This window comes from Trachurus trachurus, assembly GCF_905171665.1.
Source record: "Trachurus trachurus genome assembly, chromosome: 24".
NCBI classification, from domain to species: Eukaryota; Metazoa; Chordata; class Actinopteri; order Carangiformes; family Carangidae; genus Trachurus; species Trachurus trachurus.
The window spans coordinates 6487166-6514016 of NC_139910.1; the positions used below are offsets into that span (position 1 = coordinate 6487166).

The 26851-nt window shown below is 41.7% G+C and overlaps 3 protein-coding genes across 11 annotated transcripts in view; 1 reads left to right on the forward strand and 2 right to left on the reverse strand.

Moving 5' to 3' along the window:
• vgll2a (vestigial-like family member 2a) overlaps nucleotides 1-26851 on the reverse strand; it is a 261801-nt gene that overhangs the window by 59350 nt on the left and 175600 nt on the right. The gene's annotated exons all lie outside the window — the stretch shown is intronic.
• Nucleotides 1199-9202, forward strand: tdrd15 (tudor domain containing 15; the record flags this gene model as incomplete). Its single annotated transcript, XM_084000220.1, has 3 exons — nucleotides 1199-1204; nucleotides 1389-1540; nucleotides 3505-9202. 3 exons carry the CDS (start codon nucleotides 1199-1201, stop codon nucleotides 9200-9202), a joined length of 5856 nt encoding a protein of 1951 aa, XP_083856346.1.
• afdna (afadin, adherens junction formation factor a) overlaps nucleotides 13363-26851 on the reverse strand; it is a 129717-nt gene continuing 116228 nt past the window's right edge. For 7 of the 9 annotated variants that reach the window (XM_084000675.1, XM_084000680.1, XM_084000673.1 and 4 more), the window contains 3 exons: nucleotides 24101-24752; nucleotides 16173-16257; nucleotides 13363-15043 (listed from right to left, as the gene is read on the reverse strand). In XM_084000675.1, coding sequence (XP_083856801.1) covers nucleotides 14890-15043; nucleotides 16173-16257; nucleotides 24101-24752 — 891 coding nt within the window. In that variant the 3' untranslated portion in view covers nucleotides 13363-14889. The remainder of the gene's footprint in view (nucleotides 15044-16172; nucleotides 16258-24100; nucleotides 24753-26851) is intronic. The other 2 variants (XM_084000679.1, XM_084000678.1) reach the window with 1 other exon arrangement.

Sequence of the window (26851 nt, forward strand, 5' to 3'; positions counted from 1 at the left end):
AATACGTATATTATATTTAGGTTGAGAGTGACACTTGTAAAGGTTTGCTTATGGTTACTTTTAAGCAATAATCAATATAAAACATGCTTCGCTTTGAGTCTTTAACTATAAATCTGACTTTTAAAACATGTTGTATTTAATATTCTTTTTAAAACGAGCTCTCTACTCTGCTCCTTTATATATAAACTCCTCGTCCTCCTCTCTGGTGTTATCACAGCCATTATCACTGAGAGTATTAACCTGTTAAAACCTTGAATTAGTTCAGTGCAATACACCTGAAGAGTGTCCTGTGTGTCATTGTGTTGATCTTTCTTCACTAATGGAATATTTCACATTTCATTTTCAGATATATTTCAAGTGTATTAGTATATTTCAGTGTTTCTTCTTAGCCTTTGGTGACTCTTCCCTCGCCTCAAGGATTTTCTTATACAAATCTGATGCTTTTTATTTTCCTTTTAATCTAAACATTTGGTTTGATGAGAATGAAACTTCAGTCTTGTTTGAGGATCCTGTACAAAAAGTTCTTCTGTGTGCATGCGTTGACCTTGAAAAGCTGATTTGTGCTTTCAGTTATCAATTATCCTTCTAACTTAAAAGCTTTTTCAGACATCAACAAAAGAAATCGAACACCATCTACAGAAAGAAATAATTCACATTAAGTTTTAGCATATTGTTGAAAATAATCCTAATAATGATATGGATATTTTTTTCCTAATATGCAATGTGTACAGAATCCCATCATTATTAATATGCTGTAATAATCAAACTATTTTGTATTGGACTACGCTGAGCAATAGTCTGGACTCTGTCTGGGTTATGTATTAGATGGGGGAAAAAATCAGTCATAGCTTGAAAACAAAAACTTTAATAACGTGGAATTCACGTTTAAATACACTACTTTAGGCCTCAGAATGTAAGACCCGTCTAAACTACCAGTAAGATTTTTAGGGAAATTGGCCTAGAATCTAAAAATTTAAACTGAGGACCTTTAGTAATGAGAAATTAGACTATTTAACACGTTTTTCTAAAACAAACATACAAGAAACAGTAGGCTAGATTTCTTTGAACATTGTAAGGCCTTTTAAAAGTCAAAATTAAAACCTTTCGATCATAGGCTGAACTAAAAAAAAAAGAACAGAAAGACAGAAATTACAGACTTTTAGAGCAACATTAACAAAAGGAAAAACAAACTAACAAAATGAACGTATTTATGAATAGCCTATGCATCTTATTAATAAAGTCTTTTCTATTCTATATTCTAATATAATAATACAAATAATAATGAAAAAGTGTAAGATATGCAATCCTAAAATAAATGTAATCCTACATAAAAACGTACACTCTACATAAATAAACTGAATAATAAAAACTAGTGTTTGACTCACCAGTGTGTTTTGGTTTTACCTCTGTGGAGCTCGGTGGACGTCATCCGTGACCTTAACCCCGGGAGGAGATGGGTGTGGAGCGGCTTCAGCATCCAGAGCAGCCGGGCAGCTCGGCTTCCTGAGGCGGTGCAACAGGTGGAACAACAGGTGAGAGTGTGAGTGAGGAAACTGTCATCAGTAAAAAAAAATATATATATATTAATTTGACGTAGAAACGACGACCGTTGGTTTGGACGTTGACGTCACATGGAACCACGAGGTTAGCTTAAGTAGCATCGTGACCGTTAGCGTTAGCTTTAGCTTTAGCTTCGTTACCGATCGACGGACCCCGCGGTGGAAACGTCCCGTGAGTCACTTCTAGTCGGTCTGAACATCTGGTTATATCCCGACGTTTAACGGGAACGAGTGTTTTTCTGGTCTCTACTTTTGTAAAAAAAAAATTTTTTTTTTTTTTTAAAGTTCAGTCGAAGTGGTAGCATCGTCTGAACAGGTCTAAGCTAACGTTAGCCGCGCGTTTCAATACTTTTAAACATATTTTTCGTAAGATAAATATTCTACAGTTTTATATAGTTCATTATATTGATTTATTACTCTCTAAATTCTCTTTTTATGCTGCTGTGACAAATGAATTTCCCCTCGGGTATGAATAAAGTTTCACCTCACCTTTAGGATGGACTGGATAGATCCAGATTCTGGGGCTGGTTGCTCCAAAAGTTTTCTACTTGTGTGATTTAACTTTTTTTTTAATATACCTGGGGGAGATACGGTTTTGTAAAGGAGAAAAGTGAAGATGTTTATTGGCAATAAAAGAGATGCTGCACTGGTTGATTGCAACGGTCGCCATGGAAACCATAAGATTGCTGGCATTAGCTTGTAATGTGTGATTTCACTGTCTACTACCCTCATTGTTAACGATGTATTGCTTTGAAGTCACTAAGATGTTTTGTGCACGGGGTTTTAAGTGATGACTGAAGTATATCACTGAAATGAAAATGAGAATTAGCCTAAAATCTTAATTATTTAACATTTTCAGTAAGTTTTAAGGGTGTTGTGCACAGCTCTTTATTATAGGAAACTTTATATCAGTCTTTATGGAATATCTTAACCTAAAATGTTTTGTGCACATGGCTCCTGTTCTTATACTGTACATGATTGCATCACATAATTTATCCAGATTTGCAAGCTGTTGCACCACATCCTAATGTTGTTCTATTAAATTAAGATCTGGCAACTGGGGAGACCAATTAAGTACAAGTTCTTTTTTGTGTGCACAAAACCAGTTAAACATTAATTTAGTTAGCCACAACTCTTTTGGTGTTGCATTTGTGAGATAATTAATTGGTGTTGAGAACCAAGAAAACACTCCCCGCATCATAACACCACCAGTGTGAGAAATAAATAATTTGAATGGATGAAAGAACAATGGATTTATTTTAAACCTTGCTTTTAGCTAAGGTTAGTGTGTTCCCTTATCCTTAGGCCAGTGTCAATGTTGGTTTAGTGTTGATGTTTTCAAATAATAGTGATTTACTTGAGTTATTTCTTTCTCAGGCTTTGTTCGGGATGTGGGAGTAACTGATTCTGCTCCTTTGCAGTCTGCAATGGGCTCAAAACACCAAAAGTAAGTAGACAGTGTGAAAAAAAAGAAGTGATGTAGAGATCGTTTTAAATGAGGACTTCTGTGGACTGAGCTGGAGTTTCATTGGTATTTCTGTGCTTAAAGGCGCTGATAAAAATGACCCAAGAAAACGACAGGCCTAAACTACACTCTACTGAAAAAACTTTAATTTGTTATAACTACTATGAGAATAACTGCAAATAATGATAATTTTCATTATTGATTAAAATTATTTAAGAAATCATTAGGTAAAATGATGCTCATTAGAATTTACCACGACTCATCTTGATTCATACTCGAGGTACTGAAACTAGCAAATGTTCAGTTTGTTTAAGTTAATGAATTATCGTCATTTAGGTTAATTTGAAGCATAAATATCGAACATTATTGGTTTCAACTGTTAGAATTAGCTGCTTTCTTTGGTTCTACATCATAGTGGATTAATGATGTTAAGTGATTCTTTTTGAAGGATAATAATATCAGCCACTGTGTGTTTTGCAGTTCTGGGGATCCTGGTCAATCGACACCATGTGCCCTTTGGACAGTGGACATCAAATTAACACACTTGGACTGGAACCCTGAAGCAACACTGATTCACTTCCAGGGACATTACCTCACCATATGTGAACTGGACTATAACATATTGCAGCAAGAAATACAGAACACGCAAAAGACAAAAGCTGCAGTAGATATTGGAGAGTTTTGCCTTGTGGAGGATTTGACTTCAGCCCGCTGGTACAGAGGAAGAGTTCAAAACCGAAAAGAGGATTTGTTTGATGTTTTCCTCATAGATCATGGTAATGTGTTGAGTGTTGACATCACCCACATATCTTCCTGTTCTAATGACCTGTTCACCCTACCCCCTAAAATCGTCTGCGGCTTTCTAGCAAACGTGTTGCTTCTTCAAGGTTGTTCTCATTCTGTAGTGGAGCAATACTTATCAAGCCTGATAAAAAAAGATGTCACAGGTTACATCCAGGCCCTCCTTCCTCACAAAGTCCTCTTGTTTGAAGCACCTGACATCAACAACGACCTTGTTAGACATGGGTTTGGGAGATATGTTGACACAGACACCTTCCTCCTCTTGGTTGAGCTGCTCACAGAGGTGCCGCTCAAACAGAACAGAGAGCCAGTTCCTGACCTGCTTATTGAAAAGTCAAGGGGACAAGAGTTTTTCTTCAAACGACCTGGTTTGCAAGGATATGAAGACATTCTGTCATTGTCTGGGCCTAGATTGAGTTGTGGGACACATGCTGAAGTGCGAGTAACTGCTGCTGTCAACCCTGAGCTGTTTTACTGTCAGATGGCCAATATGGAAACAGAGCTGCGTGAAATGTCAAAGAGGCTGGCTGCAGCATGTGAGTACAGAACCAAAGCAAGTAATCAACAAACTACAGAAAACCTTGGTTTACTCTGCTCTGTTAAAAGCAAAGATGGAAAATGGTACAGAGGCTTTGTGCAGTTTCTCCCCATCAACTCTCAGGTCAGAGTTTTGTTCATTGACTATGGATTCTTTGAAATGGTCAAAATTGAGAATGTCCACAGGTTGCCAGCCGATTTCTATTCAACATCTATCATGGCATTCCCGTGCTCTCTCTCCTCCCCGAGTGATCAGTTGGGTTTCCTCAAAGCAGGCTTGCTTGGAGGAGTGTTGGATATAGAGATCAATGGTTTTGATGAACAACAACATCAGTACTCCATCACAGTGACTGGTGCACATGATAAATGTGTGAGGGAGCCGGAGCCCAGTCAAGAGCTTCCCAGAATGGAGGTTGAGTCCGTGGTTGAGACAGAAGAATTCTCTCCTCAAGGAGGCTATTTGTACTGTGAGACAATCATGAGCGAAGCACTGGGTAAGGCAATGGAAGCAGAAGAAATGCAGTTAGACTCTGTCTTTGTGGGTTATGTCGAGTACGTCCAGAATCCAAGCCACTTCTGGATCAGAACACAAAAACGCAATGATGAGTTTGAAGAAATGATGACAAAAATGGCAGACCATTTCAGTCAAGTGAAGCTGGATGAAGACATACTGGAGAACCCTGAGCTCGGGACACTCTGTTGTGCAGTTTATGAGGGAGACATGCATTTCTACAGGGGGGTGGTGACAGACAATCTCAAGCATGGATCTGAAGTTCTTTTCATTGATTTTGGGAATGTTGAGAAAGTGCCACACCAGTTGATCAAGAACATTCCAGAGGCATTTGCAAACAAATCAGCGTTTGCCTTTTGTTGTACTCTTTTTAACGTTTTACCTTCGGATGATCTCTGGACCACCGCCAACTCAGCCTTTTTCAGACAAGCTGTGTCAAACAAAGCCATGCTAATCCATGTCGTCCAAATGAGAAAAAACAAATTTGTTGTTGATCTCTATGAGATTGGAAGTGACAGCAAGCAGAGTATCACAGATATCCTGGTCTCCAGCGAACAGGCTGATTATTGGAACCGCTACATTGAACCTGCAGTGCGAAACAATGTGGATGGGACAGAAAAACCAAGGTTCCCAACTGTGACGTCAGACATCAGCGGGAATACAAAGAAATTGGATGATAATGACATGGAAAAGAACACATGCAAAACTGAAATCAGTGAGGTTCAAGTCCCTGTCAGCTTCAAAGCTTTTTGCATCAAGCCGGGGTGTGACTTTGCTGTGCGCTGCTCTTACATGAACTCACCATCAGATTTCTGGTGTCAGCCTCGCGACAAGGACAAGGCTTTGGAGGAACTGATGGGCAAAATTCAGCAATATTACTCCACTAACACAGTTCCTGTCCCGCCAGATGTCTCGTGTTGTGTTGCCAAGTCGCCTCAGGATGGAGCATGGTACAGGGCCTTCATTATAGAAAGGCAGAAATCCAATGCCAGAGTAATGTTGGTTGACTGTGGCTTTACCATCCAAATCCAGGAGCATGATCTTCAGACAATATTGCCAGAATATGTGTCTTTGGAAGGGCAAGCTTTCAGGTGCAGTTTTTCTAACCTGATTGAACCAACTGACCCCAAGAACTGTGGGGACTGGAGCGCTGAGGTGTGCAACTCTGTGAAGGAATTTGTCCAAAACAGTTCCAACAGTCTAAGATGTAAGGTTGTTTCTCAACTGAATGTGAAAAACAAAGGGCTGTGTCATGTTGTGGACCTCTACAACACCCAAACGCAACAGACCGTTACAGATTGGCTCATTAAAAGTGGCCTGGCAAGAGAAGCAACGGTCTCTACAAAGCAATTGCCAACGGTGTCACCAGAGTCCTTTGTGTACTCTTCATATGATCTACAACCCAAAAATGAAGAGCCAGTCTTTGTGTCTCATGTTAGCAGTCAGTGGGAAGTCTACTGTCAACTTGAGAGAAACATTGAAATCATTGAAGAGCTTGAGGAGAAAATCCTAGAGGAGAGTAAGAGAATGATTCAAGCCAGTATGAAACCTGTTGTGAGGAGGCTGTGCCTGGCAAAATACCTTGATGGCAAATGGTACAGAGGCCTGGCACGTGCTGTTCCGTCACCTCTGCATCTCAGTGTATTTTTTGTGGATTATGGAAACACAAACATAGCTGAGAAAACCAACGTCATGTTCATTCGCAGAGACTCGGCTGATTTGTTGTACACACCCATGCAGGCTGTGAGATGTTGCCTTGCTTCAGTGTCAAAGGAGGAGCTCTATTCAGACGTCAAAGAATGGCTTGATAAGACAATCCTCAACAAGCAAATGAGGGCTGTGGTGCATGGAAATAATGAAGATGGTTCCTTTAACGTCGAGCTGTTTGATGGGGATGTCAACATCAATGAAAAGGTGAAGGATCTGATTCTCAGTCTTTCACCCAAACCGCAGCCAGTTGTGAGTTTTGACACAAGATACAAAAAGAGAAAATGTGATGCTCTCAGCACAGGAAGTCGAAAGATCTCAGTCAAGGGCAAGAGTCAACCAAAGGGGCAGTCGTCAAATCCCCTCAAAAAGTGTGGTACTCGAGCTGCAAATGCACCATCTAAAAAGAACCAAAACAATCAGAGTGTTAATCGTAAAAGTCAGAACAAGAACACTAAAGTAAAACAACAAAGTGAGGACAAAGTAAAGAACTCTGCCACTGTGAAGTCATCTGAAAACTCTCAAGTAAAACAGAAGAGAAGAGAAGACCAGAAAACTAACACAAAGACACAACCACCTCAACAAACAGATGAAACAGAAAACCCTCAGCTCTCATGTTTGCCTGACAGAGTGAGTGCAGGCCTGAAGGCAAAGTGTTTCATATCCCACATTGACTCTGTCAACAACTTCTTCCTTCAGCTGTCAGAGGATGAACCAGCCATCTTGAAAATGGGTGACAGTCTCAACTCATGTATCATCAGAAATTCCTTGAAGACAGTCACATCTTTGAGAATCAATTATCTTGCTCTGGCCGAGTATGAGGAGGATGGCGCTTTGTATCGTTCTGTTGTGACGGACTACAAAGGGAGTTCTGCCTTCAAAGTTGAGTTTATCGACTATGGAAACTCTGCAGTTGTGATGAAGGAGAAGATCTTCCTAATACCAAAGGAGTACCTTGCTCAGCCCAGATTCAGCCTATCATGCTGCCTATGGGACACAAGCACCTATGAAAATGTTGCGTCTTTCACTGATGCAGTAATGGAGAAGCCTCTCATGGTTGACTTTGTCCTTCAAAACGGGACTCAGTGGATAGTCAGGGTTGAGATTCTGGATGGAGCAGCTCTCGAACCGGCAGTTGAAAGCAGCCCCACAAACATATCAAAAAAAGATGAGGCTCCAAAGGTTGATAATGAAACTAAATCTGAAGGAATGGTGCCCACTGATGAAGGCAAAAATGTCACACTGAAATCACCAGCTGTCACACTGTCAGCCAAACCGAAGGTAAAAACCTACAATTACCAGAGGAAGAGACTGCCTAATAAGAAGAAAGACTCAGTAAAGAGTCAGAAGATGACATCCACATCTCCTGTCAAAGGGAAGAGAAATTGTGCTGATGCATTCACACATCTGACTATTAAAGCTAAAGACAAGGAGAATGGAAGGCTCCTGTCGGTTGAGAGTAATGGTGATTTTTATGTCAGACTTTCAAAGACCAGTTCTGTGCTTGCTGCGTTGGAAAACTACATTGCTGAAAACCTACACAAATGGAAGATAGTGGTTAAAGAGGATGTCAAACAAGGCCTCAAGTGCTTAGTTCAGGTACAAAAGGACAAGAAGTGGCAGAGAGCTGTTGTTAAGCATCTAGGTGAGGAAAAGTGTGAGGTCCTACTGGTGGATCATGGAATAACAGAGGAAATTCCAAGTGACTCAATTCGACAACAGTGTGGTGACCTGACAAAAGTCCCGGACCTTGCAGTGCTGTGCAAGATCAACTGCTCTGGACTGAGTGAAGGACAGGATACTAACAAACTGTGGTGTGAAACTCTCAAACCAATGATAGGCACAGAAATCACTCTGGTGTTTGTGTGTTATTTAGAGGCTGATAAACTTTGGATGGTTGAAATGGTTGTGAATGGACCGATTCTTGTTCGTCAAATCACAACATCACTACAGCAGAAGGCTGAAGCCCAAAATAAGGCCACAGAGAAAGAACCCAACGTGGACACAACCCCCCCTCAGCAGCTTACCTTTGCTCCTATCGATGTAGACAAAGTGTATGTGGGTTTTAATGCTGCAGTGACAACTCCCTTTGAGTTCTGCATCGTTCTTGAAGATTTGCTTCTCATCATGAACAAAGTGTCCATCATGTTGGACGACCTCGGTGGAGAGATGTCTCCTCTCCCTGAAGGCCACCTTGTCCATGGCACCTGCTGCCTGTTCAAATCAGACTCCAAGAACAAGTGGTGCAGATCTGAAATCGTGCATGCGGACTCCACCGTGGTCCTAAACCTGGTGGATTATGGTCACTATGAATGCATCCCATACAAACACCACTCCAAGCTGAAGATGCTTCCAGAGGAGCTCATGAAACTTCCAAAAGTGACGTACCCGTGCATGCTGCGAGGAGTGAAACCAGCGGAGGTGGACGGACAGTGGACTGATGAGGCAGCAGTCTTCTTCCAGGAGTGTTTGTACCAGAAGAACCTCCAGATCCTCTTCAGAGAGTTTGTGTCCAACACACACTGGAAAGTGGACATCTTGACAGATGGTGTCCATGTCGCCAAGGAGCTGGTGGATGCTGGACATGCCAATTACATAGACGTCATGCTGGAACTCAGGTAAGCTTCTGTCTATCATATCTTTTTAATGCATTTTTTGGAAACAAGTTTCAGTCAGCCCATCAAATGGGTAATTAATAGTTGTTTTGCATTTCCCTCCATTAATACACTTGGTTTATATTCACAAAAACACTGTCCTTGCCATCTCTGCAAACTATTGAAAAGTGCTCAAGGCAAAGTGTAAAGAAAAAGTGGCAGTATAAAAAAACACATTACAAGAAAAAGTGGAAAAATGTGCACATGTTGATGCTCAACCCAGAAAAATGTATTATTTCAGGTTCCAGGAGCAGAGCCCTTGTGATGAAGCTTCTCCTCAAGGCTGTGATAGTGAGGAAGAGTGTGGCCGGGACAATGAAGACTCTCGTGGAAAGTCGGATCTTACGACTGAGGACGCTGAGGGAAGGAAGTCACTCAGCATTTTGTCCGGCTCCAGTCAATGTAAGAAATGTGTATTGATGACATAGTTTAAGTTAAGTGAAAAGTTGTGTAGAGATCATCAGACATTGAATCCCAAAATTCTGGTTCTGTCAATGTTTTACCACACATCTGCCAGCACTGGAAGATTCAGAGGTCAATGGCCAGAAAATATTTAATTCACAAGCATCTGATATTATATAGAGAACAAGTTTGTGAAAAACATTAAAATATGTCTATTTGTTGGCTTCTGAAACCAGATTTTTAGTTTTGAATGCCACATTTTTAATACTTGAGCCACTGTAAGAGAATTTGAAAAATGATCCATTATCTTAAATCCAATCTCATATGATGAAAAATTGTTCTGCAATTTCTAGTAGCACAAAAAGTAATATACAACATAGTTTTATCACACTTTGTCCTGTTTTCTTCTGTTGCAGGTGTCCAGATGTGACAGCAATCATGGTGATTGAAACTTGTGTCTGACATGAGCAGCGGCAGCAGTTTCATGGGTGCCCAGCGTCGCATTATGAGTAGTGAGATACTGTTAATTGGTTATTTTGGTTAAATGTTAAGCTGCAGAATTTTGAATATTTTGAGTATAAATTACTAGTATTAGGTGTAATTCACTGAGACGTTATTATGAAGACTTAGTTATATTTGTTTATGGGAAACCTGCGTTTTGTTGGCTTAGCTTGAGTACTTTTGAAAATGTATTAAGCTATCAGCACCATGTAATTAACCTTGATAAAAAAAATGCATAAAGAAAAAAGAATTAGTTTGAATATTTGCTAAAGTTTGCGTTGAACTTGACATTAAGTGTTTTGTGCCAAGTACATACTTGAGTTGAAAGTACTGGGGCCTTTTCAGTTGTAAAATTAAATCTCACTGGTACTTATTTTGATGTTTTGATTTTTCCTCTTTCATAGTAGTGACACAAAGGTACACACAGCAAGTGACATAACTATTAAGCTACTTAAGCACAGAGAAATGCTAAAAATGATACTACTTTACCAAAGTCCTGAAGCAACTTCACACACAGCTCATGTTTCACCACAGGATGGCAGTGTGGAGCCATGATCGGTCTGTTAGTGGCTGTAAATATTGAAACACACAATGCTTAGAAATAAAGAGAGGGCGAGTGAGAGGATTGACTGGCCAACAGGGAGTTGAACCGGACACTTACTGTTTGTGGCATTTGCACAGGTCATCAACATATAGATAATTCTGTATAACAGTAATTAAGTCACACTTTAATCACAACTTCCCTCATGAGCTGACATCCATAAGTGAAATTCAGCTGCAGGTAGCAGCCACACTGACACTTGAAAACTAAATCTCAGTCTGTTGTGCTCAGAAACATTTCAAGTACCTCACTGAAACTTTAGTGAATGAATGAATGAATGTATATTTATTTTAGTTTTATGCCACCATTGTGGCCCATCCCATATGGGATTACAAGACACATTTACTGACAAATCAAAAACTAGACAGTCCTTCCTGTTGGTATCACCCGCCACACAAGTGCAACACATAAATAAACAACTTCAGATTACTTTCAGTACTCATCTGTACATCGCTCTTCGTCTCATTGCCCAGGCCTTTTCAAGAAATAAAGAAAATGCAATTATTTTAAACTGATGTTTTAGCTTCTCAGCATCGTCCAACCACACAAATTCGTTGTTTGGATCTACCTTACTACTACTTTTGTCTAAAGTCATAGAAAGGACAGTATAACACAAAATGGATTTCATTCTCCACTTCTTGGATGTTAACACAATGTACAAATTCTATCGTCTGCTGCTGTGCCAACATGTCTGCCCGTCTCAACATGAAGACCAAGTGAGTGTAAAGTGGATATAGAAAAAACATTGTTGTCAGAAGTGGGATTCGAACCCACGCCTCCAGGGGAGACTGCGACCTGAACGCAGCGCCTTAGACCGCTCGGCCATCCTGACATGTGGAATACGCCTTTACTGACTTCCGCATTTCTCGTTAGAAACGTCCCCACGCTGGACCGTTACGTGTGCGTGTGTGTTCGTGTTTTGTTTATGGTTCTGTTTGGAATGTTGAACTGTTATGGAACACTGTGACGATCGTCATAAGTGTCACGCAACGTTCTAGAATCAAGGTGGATACAGTATGGCGTCACGTGTGTGAGTTATGAGCCACCACAGTACCATGAAGGAACACGTGGTCAAATAGACATTTTACGTCTTGTTCAAATCATCATGTTGAATCTTTGAAATCGTTTCAAACGGTTTTATTTACGTCGCATTCTGAGGTCAAAACTAACGCTAACGTCTGTATTTTTATAATAAACAATTATCAGCTGTAGACTACTTCCGGTTGTTCACTTCCAGGTAAACGGCAAAAAAGTAATGGTTTTCGAGTTAATAAATGTGTAAATGAAAGCTTCACCGGTAAAAATCTACAAGATAACCGCAGTGAGGTGGAACAATACAATATTTGTCTTCTAATTAATTGAGAAGAAATGTACAACGGATTAGTCCATGACCAAAGTCCTGATGCGACCTACATACGCACACTTACTGCTCATGTTTCCCCACTGGATGGCGCTGTTGGACCGTGAGTGATCCGTCTGGCAATGGTAGTGGATGCCATCCCTAATGTGATGGGCTTTCCAGGTTTTGCTGCATTGTCTGGATGTCAGGATCTGGAGTATATCAGGTTGTTCACTCCCAGGTCAACAGTCAGAAATAAAAAATAATTAAATACCAAAAAAAAGTGGTATTCTTTCTAGTCAAACTCTTTTTATTAATGTGGAAATGTCATATTGAAACTTTGTTATGTTTCTGTTAGTTTTGTTTTCTTCATTGTAAGACTTGACATTATTTCAGAATAATTATGCATTGAGTGAAGGGCAGGCAATATAAGATGTATCTTCTCCCTGCTCCTTTCCAACCAGGGAATAAATAAGTGTTATGTTTTGGTATGTTCATTAGGAAAAGTCATTAAATTACCTTGGCTGGAACAAATGAAGAAATGAAATATTAATCACTATTTACTACAGTCACCTTAAAGGTTCTTCAAAGACTTAAGTCAACCAACGATACAATGATAGTTAAATCTGACAGGTGGATATAACTGTCATTTTATCATTTATACCAACTATAGTCTACACTGTAGTTAGTATAAGTCAGAATTTAATTGTAAACCAGATAATATACCATACCATATACACGTACCAGTGAAACCTGAATCAGCTTCACCGTGTTTTAATGTCACTGACAAGAGACCACACCTCCAGCCTGCACTGTTGAAAAATCTGTATTTATTAATGATTTACAAAAGGCTAAACATGAAACCATTTAAATGATTCAGTTCATTTTGAAACCTAAAAAGGAGTCGTAGTTGTTGTTGTCGTTGTCGTGGGGGCGGGGGGTTGTGGGGAGTGGGGGTGTGGGAGGAGAGAGGAGACACATCTGTAGTGTTTTTACAGGTCAGCTATTAGAACAGCATCTTATCTCATCGTGTAGATTCTGTTTTAGTGGAGGCTCCTGTAGAGAAAAATAAAATAAATCCACACACAGGATGGAGTCACTCAAACTGCAGAAGAGAGATAACATTTGAAACATCATTATTTTTAGGTTTTTGTTGGGTTTTTTTTTTTAACGATTTTTTTCTTTTTCTTTTTAAACACACTGGGGTTTTGAAGTGCGTTCCTTTTCTACATCAGCAGAGCAGCAGCGGTGGTGAATATGATTATGGAAATTGTGTGTTTATATATATATATTTGTACAATCACAATTCTGTCACCGTAACTCCAGTCCTTAAAAACACCCGGACCCCTCCAACTACAGCTGGTGTAAAAACAGAACTCCTCTGCCTTCAAAAGCAGAAAACCACAGATTATTATCCACAGTACGAGAGGTCCCAAATGTAATCCACTTCTCTAAACAGTTTGCAGATACATATTTAAGATTAAAAACAACTTTTTGTGCCAAGTATGTTTTTCCACAAGGTTTGAAATAAATATCTGTAAAGCAAAGGAGCGAGGACTTTTCAGAGAAGTGTTAATTTCTCTCTTATTTTTTTCTTTTCTTTTTTTATTATTATTGTGAAAACCAACATTTAATCATCACAAAGTGAGTGAAAGGAGGAGTTCCATATTCTGGCACGAATTTAGGTTATAATCAGTCAAATTAATTTCACACAACTCTGCAAAAAAGACTATTTGATTTAAAAGTAAATAAAATTAAAGTCACCTCAAGGTTGGGGCGAAACATTTAAAAAGTTTTTAAACTCCACCGACATTAAGGAGCAGCAGGGAGACCGGTCCAGCTTCGGCTGAACTTCCTGTTGGAATTTTTCTGTCACCAAAAAAACGCTGATAAATCACATTAGTTTTGCAGTTTTAGTAGCCTGGCAGGTTTCTACAGTAGTAAAAGAGTGAGACAGTTGTGGACCCGAATATTTACAGTAATGTTATGCACTTAAAGATCCTTTTCTGGACTGTACAATCCTCCTCTGGAGAATCTTTCACAAAAAAAATCCCATGCTTTCTTGCTACGGAATGAAATAACAGTGTTTTCACTCACTGAGAATTTAACTTTTAAAAAAAAACAAGAAAATAAAAAATAAAAGACCAGTCTTCCGGAGCTCAACCTTGGGCATTTCTGCTGGCAAGAAGGAATTAAAAGTCTGAAAACAACGTGTTGCAGAAATAGAGCATAAAATAACACCATAAAATTGTTCATATTTCAGTTAGCTATTTAAAAAAAACAAAAAAAAAACAAAAACAAATTTAAAAGAGAATAAACCTTTCTCCATCCCTTGCCCCGAAAACCATTTTACAAACAAAAATATATCCCCCTTTGTCATTTGATTCTCAAATTCTCACTAGATATAATTAAAACATTTTTTACAGTGCTTTATCATTATATATCTTTGACAGACCTTAATGAGGGGAAGAAATTTTAAGAAAATTTAAATGTCTCTCCTATTGCAACGATATAGCTACGGCAAAAAAAGAAAAAAAAAAAAAAAAAGTGAATGGTCCAGTTAATCGAGGATTAAAATAAAAAAATAAAAAGGGGGGAATGAAACCAACAGGAGGAGACGGTCAGTGGTTGGGAAGCGAGTGCCGGCTCTCCACCTGTTCTTTCTTTCTTTGTTTCTATTCTTTTTTTTTTTGTCCTCCCAGGAGCACCTTGACGTTGCCGTGGTGATGCCGGGTGGTGGTGGTGGTGGTGGGGAGGTGGGAGGAGGAAGGAAGGGCGGTGGTGGTGGTGGTGGTGAAAGGCTCGGGGTCTACTACTTGGTGTTGAGCTCGTTCTCCAGCTCCATGAGTTTGCGTGAAGCCTTGACCTTGTTGGAAACCTCCTTCCCCTGAGAGAAGAGACGCTGGCGCTCCTTGAAGGTCAGACTCTCCGGAGCGCCGCTGGGGATCGAGTTCTCCTGCTCCTGACTGCAACAACACACAACCAGAGTCAGAGTCAAAGTCAATCCAGTCAGACTTTTATAAAAACCACAGAGAGTCCGATTTATTGATACCAAGTATGAGAGAATGATGGATGGACCAGTATAGATGATTATTGATGAAGACAAAAAGCCAGAGCGCCACTACAATAATTTATTAACCTATATTTTACTTTGAAGGGTGAAAACATCAACAAACATGAAGGACAAAGATTGAACTTATTAGAAACCAAACAATATAAAATGAGAATTACAGATACTGTAGTTAAAGGGATAGTTCAACATTTTAGCAAATTGGCCCATTGCCATAATCCCTATAGTTTTAGGAGTAGGTTTCTTACCTTTAATTGTCGGTGCAAGCTATTTTTAGAACGGCGGAGCAGAGCCGCGAGCTACTCAGAGCTACGCTATGGAGGCTAATGGGATTTCTTGGTTTCCCTCATCAAATACATAATCCAACAACTCCAAAACGCTCTGGTGGACAAGTTGTGACCTGTACATTCACCACGCTATGAGATAATAACAGAACGTTACCAGACAGAGTTGTTTTGGAGGGAAATACAGAGACTGCTTGCTGAAGAACTTCCTCTGACGGAAACGTGCATCAGCGGCTTTGCATGAATTTACGAATGAATTTAAGACATAGGGATTATGGCAATGGGCGAATTTGCCAAAATGTTGAACTATCCCTTCAATACTGTTGCAATATTACAGCTTAACACAACTAAGTGAAGAAAAACAGAAAAACTATCCCACCAGGGATAGTAATTGGTACTTTTTTTGGTAACACCTCAACTGAGGTTCCCAGCAAAGCTGATACTAAAATGTGATGTCAACCACCTGCCGGCCACTGATTGGCCAGCAGTTGGTTGACGTCACACCCATATTGAGGAGGAACTATGAAGTACTCCGTTGTAATGGAAAAGGACCTAAATCGAGTTGAGTAGAGCTGGAACTGAGGGCCAAATGTATCGCAATACGGAAAAAAAAACAAATAATCCTGTATCACGCGGCCACGCGCAGAAGAATCATTGAGGTTAAAACCATAGAAAAAGGAAAACAAGAACCAGAAAAGTGGTTAAATTAAATTAGTAACGCGTGGCTAATGAAGGCGTTACCTTTTCGTCCATTTGTCCCGCGGGTCCTTGTAGACTTCTCCTGATCCTACAACTCCTGCAGAGTTTCCAGTGTACGAGTTAAATCCTGTCCGAGGGTCGAGGGGTCACACAGAGGGCAGAGCAGTAAAACATGAGTCAGCATGGTTCAGACACAGGTGAGTTTTCATGAAAACATCTGAGGCAGAAGCTGCTGGGTGTCGGCCGACCAGACCGCTGCTCTCCTGAGTCTGAGTCTCACTCAATCACAGCAGTAGAAACAACAGCCACTTAAAGGGTTAAAAGGTCAATTGAACAGTTTCCAACGGTATCTTGGTCACCAGTACCCAGCAGCTTCAGGGTCACATCACCTCATTTCCCACAGACCAGCCTGAGCAGAGGGAAGGAAAGAAGGAAGGAAGGAAAGGAAGGAAGGAAGGAAGGAAGGAAGGAAGGAAGGAAGGAAGGAAGGAAGGAAACGAGTTCTGGAGAAGCATTAGGCAGAAACCATCAGATCTTATTAAAAAGTTGAGCAGCGAGCCGAGAAAAGAGAAAGAAGAAGAGCGTTAAAAGCCGTTAAAAGCTGTTAAAGGGCCATTCCAAAAGCAGCACAATGGTCTGTGGAAGTGTGGGGTCGGATCGGAGGCCGAGGTCACCGTCAAACAGCCGATGGTCTGGAGCCTTGTTCTGCTGCTTTAAGGTCTTTGATTCATTCACTCAAGACTCTGATTTAAGTCCGTAAATCCAGGTCATCATAGTAGTTAAAGGGATACTTCACCCAAAACCGATAATTCACCAATCATCTACTCCCCGTCATGCCAAGGAAGGGTTTGGAGAACTTTTGGAGTCATCAAAACGCTTTTGGAGTTCTAGGGAGGTTCTGGCCGGCAACGGAATTTCATATAATGGCGGCGGATAGAGTTCACTTTTGAATCGTCCAAAACACACACTATGAAACATCAAGATACCTCCATACTGCTCGTCTGTACTGACTCGTTGTAAACCATTGGATGTATGCATCTCGCGCAGCCACTGGGAGCTACTGCCACAACGAGGCTAAAAACAGAGATCACAATCATTTTTTCCCAACAACTTTTCCATGTGGCGGCTTCAGGACACTTGGGTCAGTACAGACGAGCAGTATGGAGGTATCTGGATGTTTCATAGTGTGTGTTTTGGACGATTCAAAAGTGAACTCTATCCGCCGCCATTATATGAAACCCCCTGGAACTCCTAAAGCGTTTTGATGACTCTGAAAGTTCTCCAAACCCTTCCTTGGCATGACGGTAAGTAGATGATTGGTGAATTATCGATTTTGGGTGAAGTATCCCTTTAAGTGCTTAAGTTGAAGGCAACTGGACTTCTTTAGATTCTTTCAAGAAATCAAAAGAAGTCCAGTTTCCTTCAACTTCAGCACTTAACGACTTTGATATAAGTCTCATAATCCAACCAATAGTTTAAGATCTAATTCAAAGTCAGGTACCTGAAGGGTTAAAACGAGGCTCAATCATTGTCAGAAGGTGACCCCGACCTTTAACCTCCGCCCCCCAAAGTAGACGTTAATCAGTTGGCTCGTGTGTCCCTGTGTCTTTTCCACAAACTGCAGCCGGAGCCTCCACCTGTCGGACCGCTGGGCCGCTGGTTTTCCAGCTGCTCTACAACCGGTTTGAGCCACGAGCGTCTGCAGAGTTTTATTTCCAGACAAACACGCCGACGGCCAAGAGCAACGATGAGCTCGTCCTCGCCGGTCAGAGAAGGTGTTCAATAAAAACCTGCAATCAGCAGGCGGGGGAGTTCTAGGATCTTTTACTGTCAGGACCGATATTCCTCATCCGCCACAGTTGTTGTTGCGCTGCGGTTTGTTCCGGCTCGATCACCACATGAACCGTGACCTGCTGCTGGAAATAACTCATGACAGCAGGTCGGTGGTTGGGAACCTCCACAGGCCAATCGAAACCCAAAACCAAATCACATCTTTATCAGCCAGCAGGTCCATCATGAACGGACTTGAAACTGGAAGTCTGGTAATTATACAGTTTTAAAGAGGAGATGTTAAGGATCGTTTTTTGTTTTTCTGTTCAGTCCAGTCACATTTGAATTTAAACTACAACAGGACCTTGGCATTTCAGCCGTTTACTCTTTACTTTGGCCTAATCTGACCTCTCATGTGTCCTAAACTGAACCGTGTAGCGCTGGGGTGTTACATCTGACCCAGGCTTGTGAGGAATCTGAGGCATTTCAAACACTCAGCCTGCGGTTATTAGTCACTGTGACAATGAAATGTGTAAAAGATCAACACAGCACCAGTTTCAAGTGGATATTTCTCCTACAACATCATAGTTTACACTTTCTATTAAATATGTGAATTTCATCACGTCTACCCTCTGGTTGGTTGGAGTCGCTGCTCCAAAAACGCTTTCCTTAAAATCTCCAGCGACTGGCTGCTTTTACAACATCACTGAGCTTTCTTTTTATTTAGAAATGAAAATATATATTTGTGTGACATTTTGTTCAGTCAGTAGCAAACCCACTGGTCTGAGGCCGAGTGCCACGGTCCAGAGTCGGACTGCTGCGTTTGTTTGTTTTGGTTCCTGTCATGGGATTTGCTGGCAGTTTAGAAAAATATAGAGAAAAGAGCGTCAAGTCTTGTTTTACTGGTGGATCGAACTAGAGTTGGAGTTATGTGTTTAAAATGAGGGAATACAACTCTGCAGACGCTGGATCTAGAGTTGATAACTTCTCCGTGATGGTGCCAATTAATCAAAAACAGCGGTTGAATGACAGAGAAGGAACTCAGGACTTATACATTCATACGTTCAGCCTCGACTCTACTCGGTTTCATCTCTTATTAAACAGTCTGGAGTCCACATGACTGGAGGTGGGGGTGCAGTTCAGATGCAGACACAGTGACAGGGTGTGAACCCAGATGGATTCATCCAGCTGGCAGCTCCAGGCTTTGGGTTTTTTTTTTAACAGAGCGAAAACAGAGGTTGAGATCTGAAGTGTAGTTTGGGACGGGATCAAGACGGGTCCGACTTCAGCACCAGACCACATGAACACAAACTGGCAGAGAACAAAGCGACCACAAAGAAACGAGCCTCGTCCGGGCCCAGTTACAGTTACATTCCTCTGCCGAGCCAACAGAGATGGAAAAATTATACTTCTGGCAAAAACCCCGCTGCTGAAAATTCTTCAGATTGACAAAAAAAAGTCATCCGCTGGGCTTTTTCACCGGTTCTCAAAGGTTGTGAATGTTTTTCTTTCGCTCTGGTGGGCGCCGCACTGTAAAAAAAAAAACTCTTTGTTTTTGTTTTTTCTGTGGCGATACACAGTTTTTGTGTGAGAACATCCATCTCTAAAGGAAAATTGAATTTGCTCTTCCCCTTTGTAGCTTCGTCCAGTTCGTGCACCTTCTGGAGCAAACTGGCGTCGCCGTTGTTTTTCTTGTGGTTTTGTTCTGATTGCAAAAAAAAAAAAAAAACGGTCTCCGCTCTGAGAAAGAAGTTTGATTAAAGTCAGATTTGAGCTTTTTTTTTTTTTTTTTTAATTCGGAGCTGCCAGCTGAACAAATCACACTCATTGACATAAACATTTGGAGACTGGTGATGCCAGAGGGAAGCCAGAGACTCAGGTGACCGAGCACAGGCACCTGAATCTGCCGCAATGCCCTGTGGGAGTTGTAGTAGTTGTAGTAAGTTTTTTTGTTTTTTTTTGTTTTAGTAAAGCTTTAAAGCAGCGTTATTGACAATGAAGGACGGCCAGATCAGCTGACAGAGCCGAAACAGGCAGACAACAGCAACAACAAAGCACATACAAGGAAAGAAAAACGAACAAACAAGAGAAATTAGGGAACTCAAATTAACAGAGAAACCAACAGACGAGCAAAAGTGGGGAAATAAAGGAAGTCGAGACGAGTCGAGTCAGCTTGGGAGGGGGGGGGCGGGGGGGTTGCAGCCTGCAGCCTGGTGGGAGCTACGTACGCACAGGCAGTAAAAAAAGCAATAGACATCAAGCCGGTTACTGGGGGGAAGAGCTGCTGGCAGCCAGAGTGCAGTGTGTTGATGTGTAAGTGTGTTTGTGTGTGTTGATGATGATGTGGGTGGTGACACATGCAGATTTCATTGGTGAGGGAGGTGGGATGGGGGGTTGGGGGGGTTGGGAGGGGGGGGCATAGTGGGACGTTAGTGGGATGAGTTGGTTTATTTATTCATTTTTTATCTCTGGATTTGAGTGAAAATGCAGCACAGAGTTCCCGTGAGGTCTTTTTTATATATTTTTTTATTTTTTATTGTTTATTAAGCAGAAGAGATGGAGGGGGGGAGAAGGGGGAAGGGGGAGGGGGGGTTAATTTAAAGGAGCAGGCAGCTGTTTCCTGGACCTCAGGTTGTGATGATCACTGACACTCGTGCTGCTGTGGAAGCTGCGTTTGTCTGTGGACGTTCAAACTGCGAAAGCGTTTACGACAAAGTCACAAAGTCTGCTGGAAACCAACACGCTCCCTCGATTTGATGATTAGAGACATTTTTGCTTTATCAAACGGAGCCCAAGTTCGAAAATATTCAGTGTTACCTTTATAAAAAAACAAACTTAAGTGTATTTATAATGATATGATGATGACTTTATATCCAGATTCAGAGAAGTAGATTAGTCTTGTGGACAGTGGATGACGGCATCAATGATCAATGATCAACAGAACGGCCATCGTTTGTTCATGCCTTTGCAAATGTCAAAGGAACATCTAACTTATATTCACCTATTAACAGTAACATTTTAATTGTAGCATCAAATTAATACTAAATATTGTTTTATTGGCGTTGGGAATAGGTTTAAAATCTTTCCCTTTCTGTGTGAGATCAATAGTTTTTTGTTTCCTGGTCGATCCATCTAATGAGCTCAATAATAATGAGTCGAGCCACTGATTAAGACCCGGCTGTGTTTGGCTTGTTTTAAAACACAAACATCGTCCTCTCACAAACAAATTCATCACCGGCTGCATCTGTCGACCAGTTGCAACTGGTTCTGTAAGAACTGGATGGAAAAACTATTGTGTTTTCTGTTAATCATCAAATCTATCATTTCAAGAATAGTAAAGAAAACTCCAAATATGGATTTAATTACTTCCATTATTTCCTTGTGTACTGTTAATTCTTTGCACAGAAACGTGTGTCTGGGTGAAATTATGACGGGAGCAAGAGGTTCAACGCAGCTGCCGGCTGACTGCAGCCCGACCCCGCTGCTGCTGCTGAGATGTCGCTCTCCAACATTGAGGCCTTCAGTGGAAAAAGTAAAGATGCATATCTGCACACAACCAAGAAAAACAGCTGTGATTTGATACTTGATCTGGTTCTAACCTCCTGATAAAAAGTTTTCTGTCAGACCCCAGTATGAACTTGAAAAAAAAAAATCTTTGAAGGTAAAAGCTGCGAGGACGAATACCTGCCTCTAGCAAGGTTATTATAGTTTTTATTCTTATTTAGGTTTCCCAGTTTGCTTTTTTTATTTCAGTTTAGTTTTAGTTCAACAAGTGATCAAGCAGTTTTAGTTTAGTTTTTATTTTTTAGTCATTGACTAGTTTTTATTTAGTCTTGGTTTTAGGAGAAAGCCTGTGTGAGACCTGAGTTGCATCCCATAAAGCTGTGGGGTTTTCTTCCTGCAACTTTAGTATCTCTAAGAAAACTAAGACTAAAGCTGATGTTATCTGACATTGCCTATACGCCGCAACTTCTTCTGCATTTCAACCTGACCAGCATGTTGACTTCCTTCCATCTACCTAGGCTACAAATGTGAAACGACGTCGGTGTAAATCAATCAATGGGGCTCATTTGGATTTTCTTTTCTTTTTTTTGTTTAACTTTGTAGATCGCTTATGAACACATATCACTCGCTGCAGTTTGAATTTTTTCGGCTGAACCATTAGCGAGATTCGTTCATCAACTTCGTCCCTCGTGCACTCTCCGGAAGTGGCTGCAAAACAAGGTCATCAATGGGTCGGGCATATACCCTATTCAGTTCAGTTTTAGTTAGTTTTGCTTTGTTCATTGTAGTTTTTTATTTAGTTCTCGTAAAAGTTCTCTGAAAAATTGTCATTCTTATTTCTATTTCCATTTACTCAATTATTTTTTCAATGCTAGTTTCAGTTTCAGTTTCAGTTTCCTATAATAACCCCGGCCTCTTTTTTTTTTTTAAACCACGCGGAGCTTCTTTTTTTTTTTTTTTTTAAACATCCACAGACAGAAGAAGCGTTTCACTCGTTTGTTTATGTTCATGAAGATGGGGGCTGATTGGGTTTTTTTTTTTAATCAAAGTGATCGATGGGTGCGTGAACTGAAGCCAATGGTGTGTCTCCTTCCCTTTAAAGCCAACACCGCTAAGCAGAGCCACGGGGCAAGGAAAAGGGCGAGGGTGGGGGGGGCAGGCAGCCCTCGGCCTCGCCACCCCCCACCACCCCCTCCCCTACGATCCCAAGCAGCAACCAACCAGACACAAAGGAGGCGGCGAGCGACAACACCAACAGTACTATGATTGGCTCTGATGGGTCTCAATCTGCAGCAAAAAGTGGGGTGGCGTGATTATCGATTGCTTTTTTCTGTTCGCCAGTGCTGATCGGAGGAGGAGGGGGGGTTTGGATTTGGGGGGTGGTGTGTGATTGGAGGAAGAGGATGGGATATATATAAAAAAAAAAAAAAATTACTGTGGACAAGAGGAGGAAAACAAGGAGGAGGTGGTTCAAACAAACCGACATATATATAAATAGATATAAAGAATAAATACAAAACAAATACGATCTGATTGGCTCGAGGGAAAAAAGGGGGAAAATAAAGAAATTTCCAACATATAAAAAAATAACGAACACAAAGTGGTGAATGAATGACGACTTGATTGATTGATTGACGGACGACGAAATAAAATCTAAGACAAACATTTAAAAGATAAAAAGATACAAAAAGACGGTGGAGATGAAAAGGCAAGAACACGTCTCTACTACTGGAAAAATAAAAAAAATAAAAAACCAGATCCAAAGTATGGAAGCGTATTGCATTCACTTGAGTCATTTTTATTTTTTGGTTTGTTTTTCGGGGTCATTATTTCTGTCTTTCGGACAAATTTTTTTCAGTTTTTCGGGGTAATTTTTTTCTGACTTAACGAGATTTCAAAATCCCACGAGAAGCTCCCACCTGCAAGTATCGTTTAACCGCTGCGGTCAAGCCTCTACTACTTCATCACGGATCTATTGCATCTTAGATCCATGAGATACATTGTTAAGGATTTTTATTCAAACTCCGCTTTGGTACAGGTTCCACCATTGCTTTAAGCATCAACAAACTTTTCCCAGGGCTAGCTAACTACACACATCACATCAGGGAGCGCCTTCAAAATAAAAGTACTACTCATAACACAATGAGTAAAGGCGCTTTCTTTTACATTGCTTAACATACTGTACATCATGGATATGCTCCACAAAAAATACAGTCTTATTTTCACTGTGTTCCAAGTAAATTCAGATTTATATTGAAAGGAAACTACCTGTTATTACAGAATACCTAGTGTCACTCAGAACAGTCTGATTAACACCTTTATTTTGAAATCAGTCCTTACGTTTTGCAGGTGGGAGCTTCTCACGGGATTTTGAAATCTCGAAGTTAAGTCAGAAAAAAATTACCACGAAAAACAGAAAAAATTATTCAAAAAAACAAACCAAAAAATAAATTACCCAGAAAAACAGACCAAAAAAATGTATTACTCAGAAAAACCGGACTTTTTTTTTTTTTTTTTAAATTCAAGTGAATGCAATACGCTTCCATACCCAAAGAAACACAAACTAAAAAAAAATTCATAATAAAAAATGAGGAGTGAGAGGTGGATGAGAGGGAGGAGGTGTGGGAGGTGTGGAGGACGCGGTGGCGAGCCTGACTCCTCTCTCTCCCTCTATCGCTCTCTCTCTCTGTTTCTACCTGTGTTATAGCCTCCGGGGGGGGGCAGCACGGAGCTGGGTTTGGCAGGGAGGAGGGGGGGCCCTGTACTGTTGGAGTTGTGGTTGTTGTTGACGAATGGCGGCGGCTGGAACGAGCCAGACAGGAAGATGCCGTCAGAAACGGGGCGGGGCTTGCGCGCGGTCGGCGGCGGCGGCCGGCTGTGATTGGTGGAAGAAGAGGGCGAGATGAGGTCGCCGTACGACTTCCGCGTGGCCGACAGCTTCACCTGACCACCAATACCACCACCACCAATACCGCCAATGCCGCCGCCACCAACGCCAACGCCGCTGCGCCCTTTGGTGGCTTCCTTGCCTTCCTCCTCGTCCTCCTCGTCGCCCGCGTAGGAGACAAACTTGGCGGTGTAGAGCGTGTCGGGGGAGGTGACCTGGGTTTTGAGGTAGGAGGTGTTTCTCTGTGGGGGGGGCGGGGGGGTGTTAGTAGGGTTGTTGTTGTGTTGTTGGGGGGCAGGGGCGGGGGCGTGGGGGTGGGGGGGTTGGTAGTCCCGGGGCAGCGGGGGCCGATACAGACCGGCGGCCGGCTCGTCGGGCGTCAGCAGCTTTCTCTCGGCCTCGTCGTGCTGCCGGCGCCGCTCGGCCTCCAGGCGAGTGTAGTACTCCTGCTCCTGTCTCCTCTGGGGGAGGAGGGGGGGGGGGGGGGGGGGGGGGGGGGCAATGGGGGGAATGAGGGAGGGGACAACCTGTTAGTTTCACGCTTCACCACTCTTCTTCATTGGCTCTCAACCTCAAGGACAAGGTCAAGGACACTCATTCGCTAGGCTAGGCTAGGCTAGGCTAGGCTAGGCTAGGCTAGGCTAGGCTATACGCTAGTCAGCTACAGGCTACAGCAGCGAGGGCGCTAGTTGGGACGCCACATCTGTCCAGACGCTCACACACTGACGACACAAACTAAAACCATCAGGACCGATGCTCAGACACAGATCAGGTCCTCAGTTATAAAACGTCTTAAAGGGATAGTTCAACATTTTGGCAAATTGGCCCATTGCCGTACAGTAATCCCTATAGTCATAGCAGTAGGTTCGTTACCTTTAATTGTCGGTGCAAGCTATTTTTAGAACGGCGGAGCAGAGCCGTGAGCTGCTCAGAGCTACGCTACGGAGGCTCATGATTTCTTGGTTTTCCAACATCAAACTCATCAAGACAAATACACAATCCAACAACTCCACAACGCTCTGGTGGACAAGTTGTGACCTGCACATTCACCACGCTATGAGATAATAACACAACGTTACCAGACAGAGTTGTTTTAGAGGTAAATGCAGAGACTGCTTGATGAAAAACTGCCCGGGGAACGCGCATCAGCGGTTTTGCATGAATTTACCTAGAAAACAACCAATGTTTAAGTTTAAGAATAAATTAGTTTTATAAAAGATGCCTCTGAGCTGTATATTTTCCACCATCCACCATCCGACACTTGACCCGATCCTAGATTCAGGACTTTCCTTCTCTTTCTCCTTCACACAGTCTGATAGTTTCTAGTTTTTTTTTTATTCTAGTAGAATAAAATGTTGTTGTGAGTCAAACAAACATTAAATCCACTCCCTCCCTGCTGCTCTACCAAGTCCACCAACCAAACCCAGACTTCTCTGTAAAAAGAAATTATAATATTTTGTGACATTTGAGTAAATAGATGCAATTAATCATTTGTTTCCATTATTCTGAATTTCTATGCCATTATGTCACCAAATAATTTCCAGGAGATTGTAGCTAGGCACAATAGCGCATACAAAATAATTAACCCAAATAACTTCAGTTCAGATAAGACCACACCCAGATAAAAACTCTATTTCCAGACAATAGTTTCCATTCTCCATACTTTTCCAGACCCGGATATGTATAAAATCAAATTCCATACTTGCGTAGGAACGCTGCAAACCAAAGCCAAACCAGACCCTGATCTATCTGGTCCCACTGGACCACCATGACTTCCACCAGCTCCCCTTCCCTCAACACTGTGTGTGTATGCGTGCGTGCATGTGTGTGTGTGTTCAAACTGTGTATACGTTTCATGTGTGATCCTGGGTTTAGACTAAACGGTTTGTGGGCAGAGCTCTGGTGTCTACACTCGAGGGAACAAGAAGAAAAAGAAGAAGCAGCAGACGACGCGTGCGATGAATCTACGCTGGAGGAATGTGTTTAGATATTTTTCTTGTGGGAGGAGGAGGAAGAAGAGGAGGAGGAAGAGGAGGAAGAGGAGGGGGGAGGTTGGAGGTTTGGACCAGCTGCTCCTTTCTCAGCTCATCCTCACTCGGTTCTGTCGGTCGGTCGGTCCGTTTCATGTCTTAAACACCACACACATCCCCCCCCTGCCCTGCTCCGAGTTCAAATCCCCCTCTGATGTGACGGTGGGAGTCGGCCCGGTAGGAATCTGAAGAAACTGGGAGGGATTAGTGGGTGCGTGGGTCTCTGAATGAGTGGGTCTCTGAGTATGTACGGTATGGACTTGATGAGGCGACGGGTGGAGTATGGAGAAAGATTTCTGAGTGTGTGTGTGTGCGTTTGAGAGTGAATATAAAGCATATGTATGGTTTTTTTTGGTGTTTTTTTTAAAGGGGGAACAGTGGGAGAAGAAGGTGGGGGCAGCATTCCCTCAACGTATTTCTGAAGCGATGCTGGATGATGGAGATGGCAACAACAAAAGAATATAAACTAAAATCGAAATAATAATCAAAATTAAAAACCTCACAACAACTGAAATAACTTCCTTACACAC